Source organism: Rhineura floridana, chromosome 1, assembly GCF_030035675.1.
Source record: "Rhineura floridana isolate rRhiFlo1 chromosome 1, rRhiFlo1.hap2, whole genome shotgun sequence".
In the NCBI taxonomy this organism is placed as follows: domain Eukaryota; kingdom Metazoa; phylum Chordata; class Lepidosauria; order Squamata; family Rhineuridae; genus Rhineura; species Rhineura floridana.
In genome coordinates, this window is record NC_084480.1 from 94563758 (window position 1) to 94582131 (window position 18374).

An 18374-nucleotide genomic window follows, 5' to 3' on the forward strand; every position below is an offset into this window, starting at 1 on the left:
TCTTTGAGCCAAAAATTGTATTGCCAACCTCAGGGAAGTGTGACATCAAGTGTGAAGACAGATAAGTACGTTCCAGTCCACATATTAGTCTGTACTAGTATTAGCAGGTCTTGTGAAAAGAGTTGGAATTGAAAGGAAGCAAGAAGGTAGCCAACTTGGTATCATGTAATTATATACTTATTTCTATGTGCTGGAGATGCAAGTACATGAGTGTAATATCACATCTTAACCAAGATAAAGGAGAGAAAAGAAACAGCTATTCTGCCACCTCTGCTGAGAGACCAGTTATCTTTTGGCCCTCAGCTATCACCAGCTGCGGTATATAAATGTAATAAATAAATAAATAAATCTGCAGAAAAAGGCTATGCCATTGACTCCACTGAGAGGTCAGCTGCCTCTGGCCCTCCCCCAGCTCTCAATTAGTGGCAGCCAGCAGGCTACCTGAACTGTTTCTATCCCAGCTGGACATTATAAGATCCGTAATTGGAAGAATTGGGGCCTGAGCCTCCATCCCTCTTTCCTTGCATGTCATGTCTTCTAGATTGTAAGCCTTGAGGGCAGGGACTGTCTTACTACTGATCTTTGTGAGCTGCTCTGAGGGACTTTTCGGCTAAAAAACAAGGTGAAAATGCTTTAAATAAAATAAGTAAATAAACTATAAAGGCATCTCAGAACTGATCAGAGCAGCTTTTTTCGATATTTTTCACAACTTTCCTACTCCTCTGTGTGCCTGGAATGAAAGAAGTTAGATTGACAGGCATGCGGAAGAGAGCCTATTCAATTGTGGCTCCCAGACTTTGAAATTCCCTGCCCCAAGAAGCCCGCTTTGCTCCTTCCTTGATGGTCTTCCGGAAACTTGTAAAAACTATTTTGTTCCAGAGAGCCTTTGGTTAGGACCGACGGGTCAGCCTGACACTGTTTTAAGTTTTTTATATTTTATTTTTGTCTTTTAAGTTCTTTTATTCTCACTTTCTTACATGTGTATGCACATATATACATGTATGTATGTTTGTATGTATGTGCATAATGCACTTTATGTATTTTAATAGTATTTTATGCATTTTAATTTACTGTAATGTTTTGTGTTTTTATTGTGTATTTTATTATATATGTGTGCATTTTTGTTGTAGCTGCCCTGAGTGCCCTATTGTAGGGTAGAAGGGCGGGATAGAAATATTTTAAATAAAATAAATAAATACTGCCTCCCTCAAGATGATGATAAAGTGTTTAATGGTGCGGCAAGACAACCAACACTGACAAGACATAGCAGTAGGTTTGTGCTCCATAAAAGACATGTGATACAAAATAAGGAGAAAGAGAAGGATGAGTTATGCTGGAGGAGAGGAGAGCAAGGCTCCTTCCCATGGTATTTCCATGGCAGAATTGGAAGCTGCTGCAGCACAGCTGCTTTCCATGCTGCTTGGACAGGGATGAGGGACCTCTGGGCCACGGGCTTAATGACTTGCGAGGCCATTTTAGCCAAGACATGCCACCTGCTCTTCACCTGATGTCATATGTGAAGTCAGGTATGAGGCAGGTAAAGACCTGGCTCAGCTGAAAGGGGCATTGTAGACACTGCATATGAGCTGCACCTACAAAGGCCTATGCAAAGTGCTGTGTTCAGGGCTTTGCAATACCTGACAAGAGGCACGGGGGCAAAAAAAGACCTTCTGACATCATTATGATATCAACAGATTAATATGTGGATGGCCCCACCCACTGTCTGACTTGGCCTCCAAGTGATGGGGGAGATAATGACCTAACCTCCCAGGCATACCGACATCCTCACTTCTGTGCAAGGGTAGCCATCACACTCTCTCACACACATCCCCACATTTTATTGAATCAGTGTAGAGATCATCTTTAATGCATCTAGCCCATGATTATGAATTATAAGGCTGAGTGTTAATCCTCATGAGTTCTCTACCTACTGGAAGCCACCCAAAAAATTAATAAAGCACTTTTGGTATGAGAACAGGTTATGCTTCTTGTTGTACACTAGCTGGGACTCATGAGGAACATGCTTCTGGGCATTTAACTTATAAGCATGTATCTCTAACTTGCCTTTAAACATCTGAGATGGAAGGAAGTGCCTCCAACCCTTCCATTATGAGTAGTAAAGAGGCCAGCTTGGGCAGCTGATGTTGGGTGTCTGGAAAGGGCCACATCTTGTTGGTTATTTATTATTTTGTTTTTACTTCCAGGGAAGAGGAGAGGTGTTTGTGGGATTTTCTGCCTCAGGTGCCAAAATAACTTGACTAGCTTAGGTATTGTCTGCCTTGTCTTGGCGGCGAGGGGTGGTGGTGTCATTGTTCTTGCTAGTTCAGGCAGCAAAATGTCTTGGGCCAGCTCTGCACCAGTCACAGGGTATGACCTCCCAGGGAGGGTTGAATCCTGACACCTCTCATGTTACAGATTAAACTTTCTGACTGATTACAATATGAAAGTCTGCCTTAAACCCAATTAGCCAATTGGTTGTATATAAATAGTAAAAAAAAAAATCTTGTCAGCTGCTGGATTTAGGTTGTGACTTTTTTCTCTCCCCCAAAATCCTCATAAACTGTTCACACTAATCTGATGGCTGAACATCATTCTTTTCCAGGCATTTCTGACTGCCATAGGAGACAAGAATCGCAGGGCTGTCCTTGCATTAGAACACATGTTTGCGCCTGTCTTGGATGGAGCTGTGTCTACTCTGCTTGGTGTATTAATGCTTGCAGGATCTGAGTTTGACTTTATTGTCAGGTAAAACGTGTGCATCCTGCCTCCCCTCTTGCTTTGTTAAAAAAAAGTGAATGTAGCAGAGCCTCATTTATCTGACTAGGCAAGGGTGCTTACATAAGAAATGTGGCTAGGAGAAGTGCTGTTTCAGTTGGATGACCCTGTAACGTTGAGCTGTGTTGGGAGAGAAATCCCAGTGAATTTAAGTAATCAAAAGATAGGAACATAGGAAGCTGTGAGTCAGGACACTGCTCCATCTCACCCAGCATTGCCTACACTGACTGGCAGCAGCTTTCCAAGGTTTCAGGCAAGAAAGTTTCACAGCCCTACCTGGAGATGCTGGGTAATCTGGAACCTTTTTTATGCAGAGCTATGGCCCTTTTCTGATCAGATAAGTGAGGTTCCTTTCATGAGAATGCTGTTGTGCATTTCCATTTACTTGTTGGTGCTGTGCATGAAGTCCTGTGTTTGCTTATGTCATGGTTCCATATTCACTCTGCTTTATTAACTGCTTATTATATTTTAGTAGCTGTTTCCACTTCAGACACTGGATTTTGTTAATAACTAAAAAAGAAAGAAAGATCCCTGCTCAGAAAGGTTTTCTGCAGCCTATAGATTGTTCAACAACAAAATTAAGTTAGTCTCAGGAATCAGTATTGTCCATTCGTTAGCTGGAAGTGACCTTTAACCCAAGCACTCTTCCAAACTGTTTACATGCAGAATACTTTGAGTGGAGAAGCCTGAAAAACTATAAACATCCTGAAACTGAAACTCTTTCCTTCATCCCTTCCCCCCCCCCCGCCACTGAAGATTATGGAAGACATTCGCTGACCAAACAAAAAAGTCCAGGTTAGAATGTGGGCAGGCAGGCACCTATAACATCACAGAATGTAACATAAAATACTTAGTGAAGCCCAAAGGCTTTTCCATCTGAAGTTAAAGGGAGCCTGTTTTCTTGTGGATTTAATTAAGAATGTGAATTCAGCAGATAAAAGCAAAGAACAAGTTTTTTCTTTTGAGAGGGAATTTGAGAGCAATGGTGAAATGGATCCCATTTTGCTCCAAATAGTCTTTGCAAAGTCACTGAGCAGAACGGCAACAACAGTGTCTATTTTGTGAAATTGGAGGGCAAATAAACAAAAGAGTGAGATAGCCGGAGCCACAAATAAGATGGGGCCCTTGAGACTGATAGGGGCTATATCAATATATGTAAAATAGTTAACATAAACACACCCCAACAAAAGTATGTAAAATAGTAGTAAAGAGGAGACCAGCAGTGTAGAACAATACATTACAGTAGCCTCTCAAGACTTGATGAAATCATAACCTTTTTCTAATTCACTCCAACCTAGAAGCTAGTCTACACCTTGGTTCTACTACAACCGCCTCCAGCCCATTCTTTCTCTCACCTACTCAGTACCTACATCATTTCTCCCCTAAACTTTTACATATACCGTTTCATCACACAACTTCCATCTCCAGTATGATATAACTGGGCATACAGCAGTCAAGAACTCAACCCAGCATTGGAAAACTCCAAACCTTAGCTGTTTATAGGGCTGTTACCAAAAATGGTCCCAGGCTATGGTCTGAAGGCACATAAGGCCAGCACCCAGCTGAAGCTAAGCAGGGTCAGGTCTGGTCAGTGCCTGGATGGGAGACTGCCTGGGAACCATATGTAAGCCGCCTTGGGTTTCAGTCATGAAAAGAAAGGCGGGGTAGAAATGTAATAAATAAATAAATTAAATAAATAAATAAATAATACAGGTTAAAGATGTTCATGCCTCCTGATGACCCACCCCCAGTTTACAAAACAATGGGTTGGCTGTACAGATCTGTGAGCCCAGTTCTGCTCATGGAACAGGGTGCTCTTGGGTTTTGGCTCCCTCCTTTCCTCCTGCAATCTGCTCTGCGGAGGTTTAGGGGACCCTCTGGAATAGCATGAGAGGTGGAGCAAGGGGCTGCACAGAGAAGGGGGAGTTGCCAAAGAGTGGCCATTTCCACCCTTCCATGAGCAGAAACCTCTGCTGAATCCAAATGGAAGGATTCCTTCCGTTAATGTTTCTGGACTCCACCTATTGTGCTACAGCACTCTCTGTCTGTCTGTCTCTCTGAGAGTGCTCTTTGCACCTTGCAAAGAACAACTGTAGAAAGTTTGGGAGCAATCCATCAGGCGCTGCTAATGTCCAGCATCTATTGATCAAAGTGGGACTTCTGCTCATGCTCTGCTCTGAAAACAAATAGGCACTGCACATTACCAGTGTGCTTTGGTGGGTTACAGCTATTGTCTCCTTAGTTAATCAAGACTGTCATGTACACACAGTTTGTCAACTGGAAATGGAAGTTTGCTTTAAAAATATGAAAATTGGTATTTCAACACTTTAAACTTTGTCTTTGTCTGGCCTTCTCATATTCTAGAACAATGTGGGTTTAGTTTCTCTGTTGTTGTTTTAAAAGATGGATCTCAAGCACAGTGCTTGGGCATTGTTCAAGGGCTGAGGAAGTCTCCAAACTTTTTTTTAACCCAACAGCTTGTGTGGGTAGAAGCTTTGTATGCTCAAAGGGGTCAGATCTATAATCACCCTATTTGTTCTAGAGCTTGGCTGGCGAGATGCACATGTCTCCAGTACCTCTTGTCGATGGTGTGTCCCAGTGTAAAGTTGTGTTAGTTTACATTCATGTAGGAGATTGGGGGGTGGGGGTGGGTTGTTTGGTGCTAATGCAAATTAGAAATTTCCAGATGTAATCTGTACTGTAATAGGATGATAGTTGTTGCTTTGCATGTAAATCGATGTGATCAAATGAGTGTCTTGTTGGCAGTAGTTAGCAGAGACATTGGCAAAGGGGTTGCCCCCTTCTGCCCCTTTCACCTTCAGACTGTTGCATAAGACCCAAAGCCTCAAAATCCATTAGCTATAAAATGCATCTTTGAGCTTAGCCTCTGTCCCTGCTATGCCGGATACCAACTAGTAAGGCTTTCCTCTTGCTGGCAGGTTTATCATAGTATTCATGAAGGATACCAGACCTTAGCCCTCAATGGTGGGAAAGGACAACCACTTGTGCACTCCCCTCTTCTTCCATAGTACTTCGTCCTTTATGTTTGAATTGGCTGACACAAAACAAGAGCATTCAGAGATGCTAAATTGTTCAACAAAAGATTAGCCTGCAATGCAGCTCTGCTATTGTAGAGTGCTCTTACTCAGTACAATGCTCAGGCTTACCATAGAATGCCCTGCATTTTCTTTGCAAAAAGCTGGTTCCTGTGTCTAAAAAGGTTGCAATTTGAGCTATTTGGTAAAACTGGAACTCACAGAATTCAAGGCGGAAAGTTGTGATTAATGAATGGCAAGGGAAAGCCTTACCTGATACACTAGAGATTTAATTAGAGATTCTGCTGTTAGACGCAGGAGCATTTCACAGTGGATTAGCTGCTGGAAGAAGTAGGCTTCTTTTTCCTTCTAGGCTAAATTGTTTAAATTCTACACCCTTCAGTTCATTTGTTTGCTTCTGCTTTTTTTTTTTTTTTTGCTTAATGGGGCCCCTTTTCATTGTATTTGTGCTTTCAGTCTGTTCAGTCATTCAGTTCGCATTCCATATTTTTGTGTTTGTGTAACACATTCATAAATAACATTACATGCTGCAAGATTTTGATAAATTAACAAGCTTTCTTTCTTTCTTCCCTTTTTGAACTAACACTTTGGGTTGTGGAATGTAGCGTCTCTAATCAAAAAGGTAAAAAAAGGGCAGGGGAAACCCTGCAAGCTGACTTTCTGCATTAAAGAAAAAACAATGTTGAGTGTTGGTGTGTTTGTTTAGTAAAATGTGTTTTATGGTTTTGCTTACTGTTCTCAATATTTGTTATATTTTCTGCTCTGAACATCTAATATATTTAAATATTTCAGGTATTTCTTTGCTGTTTTGGCAATTTTAACCATTCTGGGTGCTTTAAATGGATTGGTGCTACTCCCCGTTGTCCTTTCCCTTTTTGGACCATATCCTGAGGTCAGTATTGTGTTCCTTGGAAATTGCAGTTGTTCTTTTCTCAGTGTTACTATTTCCTGTACTTTACACTTGTGCTACTTCTAAGTATGTTGCACTGTTATTTGACACTTTGATACAGAAATCAAAATTTTTCATTTCATATAGATCTGAGTATCTGGAACCTGATTTGCTTGTTCAGATCTAACTTCTTCAACTGTTTTATGACTGTTATAGTTGCTGGCCTTAAAAGCATTACATTTGACATCTGGCAACAAAGGGATAATTCTTCCTGATTGCTCTTCATGTGCTTATTTTTCAAAATATTTATTGCAGCAGACCACCAAGAAACAATTTGTACTCTAACTTGGAAACCATAAGCTACAAGCATGGAACGCGAGATACGCCTGAAGTTTAAGATGCATTTGTTATCAGATGCCATAATCTGGTCACTGCTGTTGAGTTCCTTAGAGGCATGCACTTCCCCTTTCTACTCTAGAGGCAGGAGAATGCTGCACTCATGCAGTATGAGATCCCCATATGTATATGGATCATTATTTTTAATAAAAGAGAAAGTAAACCCCAGTGGCAATGGTAGGAATGCCTGTTTGTCTAATTATTTATTTGTTACATTTATAGCCCATCTAGCCTCCAAAGAGCTCAAGGTGGCATAAAAGGTTCTTCTATCTTTCCCCCATATTTGATCCTCCCTACAATCCTGTAGGTTGGCCCATGGTCACCCAGTGAGTTTCATGGCAGAGGGGGGATTAGAACCCTGATTCCCTAGTGTGATACTCTAACCACTACACCACACTGGCACTCGATCAAGGGCACTCACAAGGGTGATTGCCCTGACTGAATGTTTGTGACAGGATTGGGGCCTGCTGAGAGCAAGGCTGTGCTTGCCCCAAAGCTGTAAGCTGCCTGTGCTGCCAACTGCTTGCACTTTCCCAAGGCAGAAGTGGTTTACAGCAGAGGTGGCTTTTGGTGGTTCCAGGCCCTAGCAGAGCACCTAGTGGAATTCCAGCATCTCGATGGGAAAATGGCAGTCTGCATACCATTCCCAGTGAGAAGAATGTTCCTGGGGGTTTTATCTTCAGTAGACATTATGTGCAGTGTGTTATTTCTCCCAGTCCAATGCCTGGCAAGAAAAGATGCCCTAAGAGCAGCCAAAGCTACCTCTACTACCTTTCCTCTGTCACAAGCTGGGACAGGCTTTGGACAGGCATTTTGTGATAAATTGCACTGCATGTTTGCAAAGCCCTTGGGCATTTGAGAGCATTTGATTGAATGCTCAGAAAGGCTTAGCCGTATTTGGGTTCATGCATCCCAGGCACATGTGGCTTTGGATCATGCCTAGGGAGTCCTGAATTCTGTGTTTAAAACCCATTAAAACCCAAAGTATAGTATTGGAATAATTAACACAAACAGATTTGCGTATTTAATTCATCCGTAGCAGAACTGAACTTTCCCCCTCCCCATTGACCAAGAACAGATTATGGGGTGTTGGGTAGAAGACTGAAAGTGAATCATTTGCTACAAATGATGGATGATTAAAAGTCCTGTCATGCATTACCAAACCTCAGATGGGAGAGGAACCTTGAGTAGGTCTCCTATGCTGAATTGTGCATTGATAGTAACAAAGGAGACAATCCTTGGGGTATCCTGGCCCCAAGGCATTTAGTGCTCTAAAAGTAAGACTTTGTACTAGACCTTAACTGGAAATGAATTGGTAATGTAGATTAGAGTGAAATCAGAATGATAAATTCTCAGCTCCAACTGAACTTTTGAGCACTCTTTAGAAGGAATATATGGTATATATACATATTGTAAGCCAAAAGGACACGTATCATGAGTTCAATAAGAGGGTATCGAATACAGTTCAATAAAATGTATCAGAAGCAGACATGTTTCATGCCACTGCATTTTTCAAAGGGGAATATTAGAAACATTTTTGTAAAAAAACAATTGGAACAATTTTACTATAGTTCATCTCCAGCGTGATACAAATTTATTTCTCCAAAACAGCCAGAGGCGTTTACTGACATACATTAAGAGTTTCTAACTGTTATTCTTAGGTTTCTCCAGCCAATGGAAGGAGCAGGTTACCTACCCCCTCTGCAGAACCTCCCCAAAGCATTGTGAGATTTGCCATACCACCAGATCATGCTCAGAACGGATCAGATTCTTCTGATTCTGAATATAGTTCGCAGACCACAGTGTCGGGAATCAGTGAGGAGCTCCATCAGTATGAGTCCATCCAAAGGCCTGGTGCCCCAGTCCGCCAAGTAATTGTTGAAGCAACAGAAAATCCTGTATTTGCCAGATCCACTGTAAGTAATTCAAATGTTTCCTGTTTTTCTTGTCTATCTATCCAGTATAATATAGTCCTAACATTCTGCTGTTTAGCTGATTTAACAAAGGCTGCAATGTATATGTTAATGTACACATCTAAATTGGTGCATGACTTAGGGTAGTGCCATATATGGACACACACACACACACACAGACACACACTAGTGCTCATTGTCTCTTTGGAGTTGTGTACTTGAGAAACATTTTAATGTCAATCACCAGTTTGCACAGGGATAGCCACAGGAATTCCTGTTATCACAGCAGCCCTTTTAAAAGTTGATACAGTCATGGAAATAGCTGCAGCAGTTTGTTTGCCCTAAAGTTTCTCTATGCAGTTGTATATTTGAGTACATGATTGCAAGGAGTAAATAAATGCTGCCTCTTTTGTAAACTTTCCCTTAATTTTCTGTTATTTTTGGCTCTGCTTCCTGCAAACCTCAAAAGAATTTCAGGAAGGGAAGTGTTGGTGCCAACTGCATGGTAAACAAAGTGGATTACAAAATCTGACTTTCCTATTTGCAGATTTTTGGAATTGGCACAGCTCTGGTGATCTTGTCTCTAGCCAAAAGGGCAAATTTGGAATCTCAGCCCCATGAAGTGTCTTTGGGGAAATTAATAATGTAAAATAGGGTGGCAATAAAAAAGAAAATAAATCCTACCTGAGCAAAGAATGTCAGAAACCATGAATATTTTCATCAGAGTTGTTCCAAGCCATATTCTGTTCTGTAAAAACCAAAGCACCAAAGTGTTTGACATTCAACAAGTAAAACTTTGAGACAAAAAAAGATCCCTGTCTCTCCTCCTGCCCCCTCCCTTTTCCCTGATACTACATGCTGGGATAAAATACAAATAAGTGGAGACCTAAAAATTAGGTACAAGCAAAGCCACGTTTTACACTGGTAATGGTTGTTTGACTTATATGCTTACTTTAGTTCATGGTTTTTACCAAGATCCAAAAAACTCCACATTCTTACAGTTTACAGAAGCCATCCCACTAATGTCCTGTATATGTATCCTATCTGTCAAAGCCCAACAGTATTTGGTTAGGAAGCCACTTGAGAAAGTGCTTCCATTCCACCATCTTGAAAAATAGTGATAAGTTTGTAAGAAGCTTTTGTTATGCATGTGAGCCACAAAGTCATAAGTGTGTGGGAAGTGGATATGTGCATGCACACAGTATTATTTTCTGTTGTGCTGATATACTTTGTGGCTTGCTATGATTTCCAGAAAGAGCTGTGTAGTCGAAGCATAAGTAAATCTCCAAAATAACACCATCAGAATTGCTCTGGAAAAGCATGCTTTGTTTTCTGTTTTTATTTATTTATTTTTATTTATTTTATTAAATTTCTATACCGCCCCATAGCCGAAGCTCTCTGGGCGGTGCACAAACTAAAACTCCCATCTACAATTAAAACACATATTTAAACAATTTAAAACAACATCCAAAATTTCAAAATTTTAAACAGTTTAAAACAGACAAAACACATATTAAAATACTAAAATACTAAAATGCTAAAACGCCTGGGAGAAGAGGAAAGTTTTAACCTGGCGCCGAAAGGATAGTAATGTTGGCGCCAGGCGTGCCTCATCAGGAAGATCGTTCCACAATTTATGATGTTTTAAAGTGTTTTAGTGCTTTGTTTGCCGCCCTGGGCTCCTGCTGGGAGGAAGGGCGGGATACAAATCAAATAAATAAATAATATAATGTGTAGGGGTCTCATGGAGCAGGTGCAATCATTTGTTTTCATAGTTTGATTAAAGGATTCTCTGTCCATTTCATTCCCAGGTGGTTCAGCCAGAGCCAAGGTGTCATCAGCCAAGTCCAAGATTACATGCTAACCAAGAGTCTGGATCCCAGCAAACATGGCATCAAAATAAGCAACCCAAAAGGGAACCAAGGGAAGGATTTAGGCCACCCCCTTACCGGCCACGCAGGGATGCTTTTGAAACGTCTACTGATGGGCATTTCTGCCCTAGTAACAGGGACTGCTTTAGCCAGAGAACTCGTTCTCAGAACATGAGAAACCCAGCCTTCACTGCCACAGGCACTTCAGCGCCAGCATACTGCCAGCCTATCACTACTGTGACTGCCTCAGCTTCAGTTACTGTTGCTGTACACCCTGCTGTGCACAGCCACAAAACTCATGGAGGAGGCTTCCCACCCTATGAGGGATACCACAAAACCGACCATGGACAATTTGAGGACCCCCATGTGCCTTTTAATGTCCGATGTGAGAGGAGGAACTCTAAAGTAGAAGTAATAGAACTGCAGGATGTTGAATGTGAAGAAAGAACTCATGGCAACAGCTTAGATTAAGGTAAGGATTTCAGTCTCCACTAGGCAACTTTGTCCATTCTAGCTGCAGACATGCAGAAATTAAACATCATCTGGTCTTTCTAGAGATCTCTTATCTCAGAAGCTTGCTGTAGCTGCCAAAAAGCCAGTAGCTGTAGGTTACTGCATTAGGAAAATATATATTAATGAAATTTAAAAATTAGCAGAGAGGCAAATTGACATGAAGAAGGACTTTAATAAATACCTAGTTTTCCATATGGAAAAACTGATTGTTTAGGTGATTTGTGAAAGATTACACAGTGATAAGGAATTCGAATGTCCTCACTTTGGCTGTTCTACACATTTTGGAAAGCACATGATAATACTCCCGTTGAACTGAACACTCTTCACTTAATAGAAATTCCTTGCCCATGGAAAGCTAGCATGTTGCAGAAAAGCTTCTAATCTAACCTTCTCTCAAATGTGCTTGTTTTCAATAGGCAGGGAATATTTAATGTGGGGGAATGTTACATCTTGTTGTCCCCCCCACCAAGAGTGCTACAGTCCCAGGAGGGCTGAAAACCTTGGCCTTTTTCTAAACATTTGGGCTGAGTCCCCTTTCTTGGACAAGTTCTCTAAAGTAGGAGTGGGGAAACTGCGGCCCTCAAGATGTGTTTGGACTCTCATGGTCCCAGCCAGCATAGCCAACACGACTAGAACAGATGGAAGTTCTAGTCCTGCAATATCTGGAGGGCCTAACATGTCTCACCTCTGCACTAGAGCGTTCAAACCTTGCATTAGGCAACAAACTACAAAATAGGTATAAAATAGGCACAAATTTTAAAGATGAGCATAAAACTTTCAATGAAGAATTGAAAAATCTATCGCTGCTATTGCCTTCTCCATCAAAATCAATGTAGTTCTTATACATAATATGCCTACATGTAAAAATGATACACACTCCATGGTCAGGATTATTGTATGGAGACGCTCCATTACATGGTGAACAAACACTGATCCAATTAATTTGCCATTTAAAAGTACCTTCCCCCTCCTAGTGATGAATTCTAATAAAAGGGATATATTGACAGTTTAAAAATATTGACAACCAGCCTCTAAATACGTTTATTTGAAAACAAGTTCAGTGGGATTTGTTCCCTAATAACGATGCTTAACATAGCTGCTTTAAAAGGATTTCAGGAAATAGCAAAAAAGAAAAGAAAAAGAAGACGATTTGGACTCTGAGCCCCTAAGCCCTGATGTGCTAGTATCCTAGCTTACCCAGGCTCACTGAGCAGTGGCAACAGAGGTGATGCACTAGGAAACAAAAAACCCAACAGCCCCCATACCTGTGCCTTTCAGGTAGTAATAGCTTCCTGCTTTCTGACACAGAACCACTCTGGCTGCAACTGCATGCAATACACATGCACAGTAACATAAAGACCCTACTGCAGTACTTTGTCTGTAGTTAGAACCCTTCGTGCCATCTTCAACAGGTAGCACAATGCTGAGGGGGATCAGGGAGTGATTAGCAGCCAAAATGCATCACAGTGCCTTGACCTCTGGTGCATATCAGTGTTACGTGCCAGGACCTGGAGGTTTCCAAGCAGCTAGAGTCCGGTGGTCTTGTGTCTGGTCCAAACCAGATCCTATGTGTGTGGACACCTCAAATCTGTTGTGCGAACGCCCTGTTTTGAACTTTGCTCATAAGTCTAGGGCCTGGTTTGCATCTAATGCTAAGCCATAGTCTATTATGTGCACAGAACTTAGCCTGGTGCATTGCTGCTTCTCCTCTCCTTTTCCAGTATGCCTGTGAGAAGGAGATTGGCAGCACCTGCTTCCATTTTCAACTATTCATGGTTTATCATTTATGTGTGAACTGGGAACTGTGGTGAGTGTTAGCTATGGTTTATTAAGCCAAGTCATTATCATTAACCAGTAGCTCTGTGTGTGATGGGATGGAATCCTCCTGACATCAGCTCAACAAGGCTGGGCTAGGACAGCAGCATGGTCAGGGCTGTGTGGAGCACTGGATTGGAGGAGGCAGTCCTGCTGGTGCAACCATGCAGTCCTGACCTTGCCTTGCCACCACCCCACTGCAGATCAATCCTAGTAAGCAGCTGCAATCCTGCTGTTATGTGGGCAGTTCTCTTCTACAACATGGACCAGTATTACCATTAACTGTAGTTTGAAGTTGTTTCAGTATATAAATCATAGTTAACGCTATCTCCAGCTCAGACAGAATGACAAACCATGGATATTTGCAAACATAAACAAATGCTTCTGATTGCCTCCTTGCAGCCCTGCCATAGAACTATGGCTTAGAGCTATGCAAACACAACCTAGGAAGAGCAATTATCCACTTAAGGAAAGGCAAAGAAGCAGCAGATTTAAAGAGCAGGAAAGTAGATGGAGGAAATGTTTTAGAGCATTTTATACATTAAAACATATTAGAGCATTTTAATGGTAGAAAAAATAAATTAGAGAGACTTGTGTCATTGCTTTTGTTGGGGACATGGAAAACAAGGATATGCATAGTTTATGATAACCTGCCTTAGAATAAGTACATAGACTGAATTTGGTGTGCTTTCCTTTCATCTGTAAGATTCTAGGGGCAGTGAACTCAGGAAAACTCAGGATTCAGATATTAAATGATGTTCATTTACTTCAGAGGTTGGTGCTAACTTGACAAAAGTTAAGCCCTCCATCTATCAATTGCAATTGTGAACCAGGGCAAAAGTGCATCTTGCTAGACATCCAGAAATGGAAAAATTAAAAATTAACAAGGGCTTACCAAAAAAATCCTGTTTAAACCATTTGGCCACAGGAAGCCACTGACATTGCTGGAAAAAAGAACATAGGCCTCATGGCTTTTAATTGCAGAACTTGTCAGATGGCTTGGGGCTGAGGTGATTTATTTATCTTTGCTGAACTTTGGGTGAACAGTGGGGTTCCTTTTTTTTGTCTCTATTTGTATAGGGAAATAACTGAAGCAAAGAAGAGGCCAAAGATGGGAAACCTCCTCTTTCCAGAACTGCTTGAAGAGAAACTGCTTGAAGTTATGGAGAAGGACATGCTGCATCAGGGCAACAGTTCAGTTACTGTAACCTATTGTATTATTTTGTGAAATATTTTTATAAATATTTAAAAGATGTACACATGTAATATTCAAGAGGAAACTGTAAAGTAGTATAATCTGGAGTTGTTTCAACTCCTGTTTAACAGAGTAGGGACTATTTGTTTGTACTCTGTACTTATTGTACATTGATCTCTGTGCCACAACTAAGCTTAATCTAGTCGTACATTTCAGCATATGTTGCTGCTGCTTAAATATTGTATAATTTACGTGTATAATTCTATGCAAATATTGCTAATGTATTAGGATTTTTTTGTAAAGGTACATATGTGTGTGAGTCTGTTAAAGTATTTTAAAAATTCCATATCACAGCCCTGTGGTAGTATGAAATATTTCTGTTAACTTTCAAACACGCTATGCGTGATAATTGTTTTCTTTTTCTGTTTTTTTCTTTTTTTAAAAAAAATGAGCAGTTATGAAGAGCAGTGTGTTTAACCTTGATGAATGAAATAGGTGTAGCTACTTTTGGGTTTTGTTTTTGTGAGAAGTGTGTTTGTATACTGTAGTTTATGGAGCACAGACTATCAGGAACTTCCATCACATGCCCCACCAAAATTCTTCTTGCATGTGCAAATTCACAAGTCTTGCACTACTTAATCACCAGGTCATGTACAAGAGATTTTCACAGAAGATTTTGCCCACTGCATAATAATTCTTGGTCTTAATACCTGGCCAGGTAATACCAGGTAATACCTTTAATACCTAAAGCTCCAATCTTACACACATTTTATTGTGAATAAGTTCCAATGAAATTAGTGGGACTTCCATAGTTGGTATTTGACTAAGTTGTACCCAGAATAGACCCATTGAAACCAATGGACTTCAGTTAGTCATAACTGAATCCATTAGTTTCAATGGGTCTATTTGCCATATGACTTAGTTGGATATCACTACATGTAGGATTGTACCTAATCTTGTAGAAAACTAATGAAAATATTCTAAGAGCTTAATAGCTACTGACATAATCAAAGAACAGAGATAGACAGAAGAGTGGAGAGACTGGGGATTAGCATTTGTGGGTTGTGGCTTCCATTGTACTGTGCTTTACTTTAGGCAAACTACATCAGATGCCTGTGCCTCTTTTTTTCATATGTACAATGGCTAGAATTGTGTCTCCCTATAGTGATGAAGGTTTTCATCCAAAGTGAATCATACCACAACACAAAATAAGAATTGATTGAAGCTGGCTAGTGAAAGGCCTTGGGATGTGCTAATTGCATTTTGATAATCTTTATAGAGGCAGTTGTTGCTGCATTCTGAACATAGTACAGCTAATATAGCCATAGTTCATAATCTTCATCCCCATAGTTTTCTGAAAACTTCAGGTAAATAACAGGCAGCTTCCATTCAGGAAGTAGTTAAACTGATCTCTTAATACAGCTATTAACCCTGGGAGAGGCATAACTCTGTTCAGATAATGCCTGAACTGGAAGGCCTAGTTGAAATAATCACCTGAGCAAGAAGGCATGATGTTTCAGTGGTATATAAGCTACTGTTTAGAAGGATAGCAAAGCTCAATCAACTGCTCCAGTTTCCCGTCTAACATGAAAACTTTTGTGGCAAAATGCTGCCAGGCCCTAAATGAGCACTGTGTGGTGATGTCAAATAATGAAAAACAAAAAACTCTGCAACAAACTTAATTGCAAGCTACCTTCCACTGCCAACACTGCAGCAGCAGTCATGATGCTGTCCCACAGTCATGATGATGCCCCGGTCTGTTACTCCCCTCTAGCTCCGTTATTATTGTTATTACTATTATTATTATTATTAAACAGGGCAAGAAGGAGAAAGTAGAAAGAGCTTTGATGTTCAATAGCCCCTTTACCTTAGTCTGTGTGTGTGTGTGTGTGTGTGTGTGAGAGAGAGAGAGAGAGAGAGAGAGAGAGAGAGAGAGAGAGTGTCCCTCTTGTTTTCTTTTTGGTGGGGTGCCTGCTCCTTGGTGCATAGTACAGACCATTTGTCTTCTTGTCAAATTGGCAAAAAGAGAATTCAGTGGCTGGCTGTTTTTTGTTGTTGTTATTATTAAGTGTTGTTGATATTTATATTTTTGTATCATAAGAATGTTTTCTTACAGTATTTGTCATGCCAGTTTATAACAAACACAATGCAGGGATTTTATTTCTATTGGAAACACTATTACGGCTATGTTTTTACTTTTTTAATTGAATTTTTATTTGTATAGAATGCTTACTAATGTTAAATAGGAAGAGAGTATATAACATTTACATTAAGGACTCATTTTGTAGCTTTTTAGAGGGAGGAGTTAAAAGGAAAAAATATTCAGACTGGGTCTCATTGCCTGCCTTTTTTTAGCAGGACTGGGTTGTGTTTCAGTTACAAAGATAAAAGTATGCCATATAATTTATTTATATGAAAATTTATTTTTGTAGTGTATATAGTAGCCCTCAATTCTTTTGACAGAATTATATTTTTAAAGAGTTTATATGTAATGATGAAACCATTATGTTTTGGAACATTGCTGAGACATAAATACAATGCACACTTTTCTTGACAAGTCCCATTTGCAAACAAAGAAAATGTTAACAGTGTTAAAGAGAGTGTGAATATTCAGGTCATTCTGAACTGTTTTAGGGCGCAATCCAACTCATATTTATGTTGTGCTGAGGGAAGTTGGGTGTGGACCCTGGCTAAGCCGGCAGGGTCCAGGCTCCGTCGGCAGAAGTAACTCACTGCAGCAGTGCTGGGATCCTGCTGGGGGGTCCACCAGGGAAGCACAGCCAGGTGGAAGGGCTGCCAGCACAAGCTGGCGGAAGGCCTAAAAAAGGGGCTTGTCAGAGGAGGGGCCGAAGGTGGGGACTTACGCAACATTCAACTCCTGTTCGGAGCACTCCTGTGGGTCATGATCTGGGCCAAAGTTACGCTGAGAAAAAGGCTGGTCTAAGAAAATAATTATAATGGAAGCCAATGGGGAGTGTTTACTTGCCAGTAAGGGTATTTGTGACAGCCACCTTTTTCTTTTCCATTCATGCGTGCAGCTCCCGTCTGAGCCGATGTTCCACATGTCTGGTGGCTCCCAAATGCAAATAGATGCCACAAAGCTTCCCACCAGCTCCTTCTCCACCTGTACCCCTTCCACCAACTTCTCCTGAGTTGGATTATTCTGCCTGTTACCATTTTGTGATCTAGCATGGTTCCCAATTTTATATTGTGAGTTGAAATTTGTACAAACTCTCTAAACATTAATGTTCAAACACTGATAGAAATTCTAACATGAATAAAAAATATTATAACTTATTGGTTACGTATTTGGTTGTTTGTGGAATGTTTATTTCAAAAATGGAGAGGTGCATCTTTGAGTCAAGCAATGTAACAGAAACAATACTACTGGCAACCTTTTTAGACAATGACAATCACTATTAGGTTGAAATATCTGTTAAAACAATTTGTCATCTCACTGCATAAAAATGATCTCAAAAAGTTGCTACAAGATGGTCCCTCAGTGCATGGCCAGAAACTCTGTCTTTGGCAAACTGAGGTTGCTACTCTCCTGAGAAGTTAGAGAGAATATAAGCCCATAAGAGGAACCCTGCTGGATCAGACCAAAGGCATATCCAGCATCTTGTTCCCACGGTGGCCGCCCAGATGCCTATGGAAAGCCCATAAACAGGACATGAGGGTAATAGCCCTCTCCTGTTTCTGATCCCCAGAAACTGGTATTCAGAGACACATAATCTCTGACACTGGACATAGTACATAGCTATCATGGCTAGCAGCCATTGATAAGCTTATCCCGGCATGAATTTGTCTAATTCCCTTTTAAGGCAGTCCCATTTTGTGGTAACAAATTCCATCGTTTAATTATGTGCCGTGTGAAGAAACTGAATTCTCTGGCTCCAGATCCAGAGGATTAGCAGTGTTAGTCTATTGCAGCCAAAACAATAGTCTATT

At 40.7% G+C, this 18374-nt stretch overlaps 1 protein-coding gene across 4 annotated transcripts in view; it reads left to right on the forward strand.

The window, feature by feature from the left end:
- Window positions 1-17687, forward strand: part of PTCH1 (patched 1) — a 138931-nt gene extending 121244 nt beyond the window's left edge. For all 4 annotated transcript variants that reach the window (XM_061626467.1, XM_061626474.1, XM_061626477.1 and 1 more), the window contains 5 exons: window positions 2603-2745; window positions 6624-6723; window positions 8778-9032; window positions 10841-11372; window positions 14309-17687. In XM_061626467.1, the coding sequence (XP_061482451.1) occupies window positions 2603-2745; window positions 6624-6723; window positions 8778-9032; window positions 10841-11371 (1029 nt within the window). In that variant the 3' untranslated portion in view covers window position 11372; window positions 14309-17687. The remainder of the gene's footprint in view (window positions 1-2602; window positions 2746-6623; window positions 6724-8777; window positions 9033-10840; window positions 11373-14308) is intronic.
- Window positions 17688-18374: the final 687 nt, after the last annotated feature.